Genomic DNA, 3596 nt, shown 5'->3' with positions numbered 1-3596 from the left:
ATTTCTTTAGGAGAGATATCACTGAAGTAATGCACCAGGTCTCCATTGTTCATCGTAGCTTGGAACAACAAGACCTCTTAGTATACACCATGGCTAGGCATGGTACGTATTTAGTATGCATATGTGCAGGGCAGGTCTTCATTCTTTTATGCCCACTTGAATGGAGGACACAGATCAGATGTTCAGACTTGCACACGGCTTGGCACAGTTCATTAACAAAAGGAACAAACTTGGTCTTTAACCGTAAGCATGCTCCAAACGATATTCATCGTGTCCTTTTTTTCTTTCTTCTTTCTTTTTTCCCCACGTAAACATGCTTCGAACAATATTTATTATGTAGTTGTTTTGGTTTTGTTTTTCCTCACAGACAAGTTACTGTCTGTAAACAGATTACTTTTGATCTTTCGCAGTACGTGGCTGTATTGACTGTAAAAAAAATTATGATTTTATATATATATATATATATATATATATATATATATATATATATATATATATATATATATATATATATCAAAACACAAACCAGATTCTGTCTGCAGTCACAATATTGGTTTTGATCATTCGCAGTACCTGACGTACGTGTCTCACACACACACACACACACACACACACACACACACACACACACACACACACACACAAAGACACAAAACAAAACCACTTTATCACAGGCTGGTTGCATCAGCTCGGGTGCAAGAAAGAAAACAGTTCTCTGGCCATCCCCATTGTCATCACACACGGTTTCAATGTCAGTTTCAAGGAGGTATCAAAGCATGGTCCACACATGCCACACGAAATGATCTGAATTCCAAGCAAAGTTAAAAGGAGCAGAAGCCTGACCCTGGCATAAACCCAATACGCTGGTCAGGCCTTGAGATCGACCACACGCACCTCACACCAACAACGTTATGACGAATTCTCTATCGGTCACAAGTCAGAGCCTGTGTTGTTTATTGATTCTTCACGGCTTGGCACTCTTGATCCTGGCCTTGCGGGCGGCAGCAGCCACGACGATCGGACTCTGTTCCATTTTCTTGGCGGGGCCGGGGGCGGGGGACTGGATGGCGGACCGACTGGGCGACGCGGCGGCTTTCTTCTTGCTGATCTGCGCCTTGTGCTTGTCCAGGTCATTTGTGGCCCGTCCATACAGAGCCACGCTGCTGGCCAGCTTCTTGGGCAGGTGGGTTAACCTCTCGCTTTCCTTCGCATGGAACGACTTGGGTCGGACTTTGGCACCCGCCGCTTTGTTGACCGGGGAGGCGTCTGCCGCTTTGGGATCGGGATTCTGGTCTGGAGATTTAGTCGGTGAGGGACTGCGGTTTGGGGATTTGGGCGGCGTGGGGTGGTTGGTAGGGCGGACAGCGGTGAAGAACATGTTGGAGAGGGAAGAGTGGGGTCTTGATTGTGCGGCGCGCGTTGGAGAAGGGGAAGAGTCCCGTTTATTATCTCCCCCTGGTGAGTTCTGATCCTTCCGGTTGGGTGTCTCGGACACTGCCCCTTGTTTAGCTCCTGTTTTTGCTGGGTTCAAATTGTCTTGGGAGTTGTTTTTCTGTGAGGGTTGTTCTGTCTTTGCTGTGTCTGTGGACGGTTTGGTTGTCGAAGAAGCGGTGGAGTTCTGCGCGGTTTGTTTGACCGGTGAGGGGGACCTGGTCAACGGAATTTTGGGAGAATTAACATCTTCGCTTTTAGCTTGGTAGGCTTCTATAGATTTACCTTTGGGGGTTGGTGACCTAAAGCTTTGTGATTTTGACACAGGTCGAACGGGGGTGGCTGAAGCGCGAGGAGACTTAGCTGACTGGTTCGATCCGCTTTTGTGCACCGCCGCCTGTTCCCCCTTCGCCACCACAGAACCTTCACGTGCAGGCAGCGTCTGCTCTTTCTGGCTGGACTTGGTAGAGCCTCCTCCTCCTTTGGCCGGTGACACAGACCTGTTGCCGGAAGCGCTGACAGCCACGACAGCCACGGGAGCTTCGGTGATCTTCCTGCTGCTGTCCACCCCCGACAGCGTCCGCTTCACCTCGGGTCGTGCAGACTGCGGGGTCTTGGCTCTGGAGCTCCCAGCCTCGGTGGGGGTCTCCTGGGAGTTTTTGGCGGTGGAAGGCCCCGCCCCCTTGTCTGACGTCTCCGAAACGAAGGCCAGGCTGGCGGAGGCCTGGGAGACCTGGGAGGTCTGCTGCTTGGCCGGCCCCGTGGCCTCCTCCACACGGATGATCAGTTCTGCCCGGGCTGCCATGGCCTTGGCCTGGTCCTGGGCACGACGCTGCTCCGCGATCCTCCGGGACTCCTTCGCCTTGGCCGACCATATCCGGATGATCTGAAAGCATGTGTTCACGCCACTGAGATTAACATCACAACAACGTCTGACTGCACTTGTAGTAGTAGTAGTAGTAGCAGTAGTAGTAGTAGTAGTAGTAGTAGTAGTAACAGCAGCAGCAGCAACACACTAGTAGTAGTAGTGGTAGCAGCAGCAGCAGCAGCAGCAGAGGAAACACTACTAGTAGTAGCAGCAGCAGCAGCAGCAGCAGCAGCAGTGTCCTGAAAACACGTGTCCACGCCACTGGAATTAGTGTCACAACTACTCCGACTATATTAGTAGTAGTTGTTGTAGTAGCAGCAGCAGCCGCAGCAGCAGATGCAACAGCAACACAAGTAGTAGAATTGTAGCAGTAGCAGCAGTAGCAACAGCAACAGCAGCAGCAGCAGAAGCAACAGCAACACTAGTAGAAGAATAGCAGTAGTAGCAGCATTAGCAACAGCAACTGCAGCAGCAGCGGTAGTAGAAGTCGTAGCAAATGAATGATTAGCACTGGAAGTAACAGTGGCAACAGCAGCAGCAAAACGCAGGGAAGGACGGGGTGAAAGAAGAAGGAGAAGAAGAAGGAGGAGGAGCAGGAGAAGAAGAAGGAGCAGGAGCAGAAGGAGGAGAAAAAGAAGGAGGAGAAGGAGGTAACGAAAATGGAAGTGCTGGAAGGAGAAAACAGGAGAAACGATCGACGGTGAGAAGAAAGGGACGACAGAGAGAGAGAGAGACAGAGACAGAGACAGAGAGAGAGAGAGAGAGAGAGAGAGAGAGGAGAAGAAGAGCACGTGAGAAGAGAATGGGAGAGGTAGAAGAGTTTTGAATGGTTTGTGTTCGTGGTCAAGAAGGATGTAGCTGTGTCAGCTGTGTGTGTGTGTGTGTGTGTGTGTGTGTGTGTGTGTGTGTATTGTAGGTTGCTTACCGACTAGGTACGATTTTCAGAGTTCAAACTGACATGCCATCCACTCGCATATTCTAATGTACTCCCTCCCTTCCTCCCTCCCTCCCTCCGTGTGTGTGTGTGTGTGTGTGTGTGTGTGTGTGTGTGTGTGTGTGTGTGTGTGTGTGTGTGTGTGTGTGTGTGTGTGTGTGTGTGTGTGTGTGTGTGTGCGTTATCTTCAGTTTAACGTCTATTCACCATAAGTGTTTTTAGACGGAAAGGAGAAAAGTAGTGGATAAAGGAAAGGGAATGCATGTGAATATTAGTGTAAACAAACTGTTCATGTTATGTATCAGAGGAAAGGTATATTATTATAAGAAAAAGTCTAAAGAGATTGTGGTGTGTATTGAATGA

At 49.4% G+C, this 3596-nt stretch overlaps 1 protein-coding gene across 2 annotated transcripts in view; it reads right to left on the bottom strand.

The window, feature by feature from the left end:
• Window positions 1–608: 608 nt before the first annotated feature.
• The window catches only part of LOC143285748 (uncharacterized), a 31328-nt gene continuing 28340 nt past the window's right edge, over window positions 609–3596 (bottom strand). For both annotated transcript variants that reach the window (XM_076593161.1, XM_076593162.1), the window contains exon 3: window positions 609–2317. In XM_076593161.1, the coding sequence (XP_076449276.1) occupies window positions 965–2317 (1353 nt within the window). In that variant the 3' untranslated portion in view covers window positions 609–964. The remainder of the gene's footprint in view (window positions 2318–3596) is intronic.

The sequence above is a fragment of the Babylonia areolata genome, chromosome 9 (genome assembly GCF_041734735.1).
Source record: "Babylonia areolata isolate BAREFJ2019XMU chromosome 9, ASM4173473v1, whole genome shotgun sequence".
Lineage (NCBI taxonomy): Eukaryota > Metazoa > Mollusca > Gastropoda > Neogastropoda > Buccinidae > Babylonia > Babylonia areolata.
This window is presented reverse-complemented; position numbering and strand designations above follow the sequence as displayed.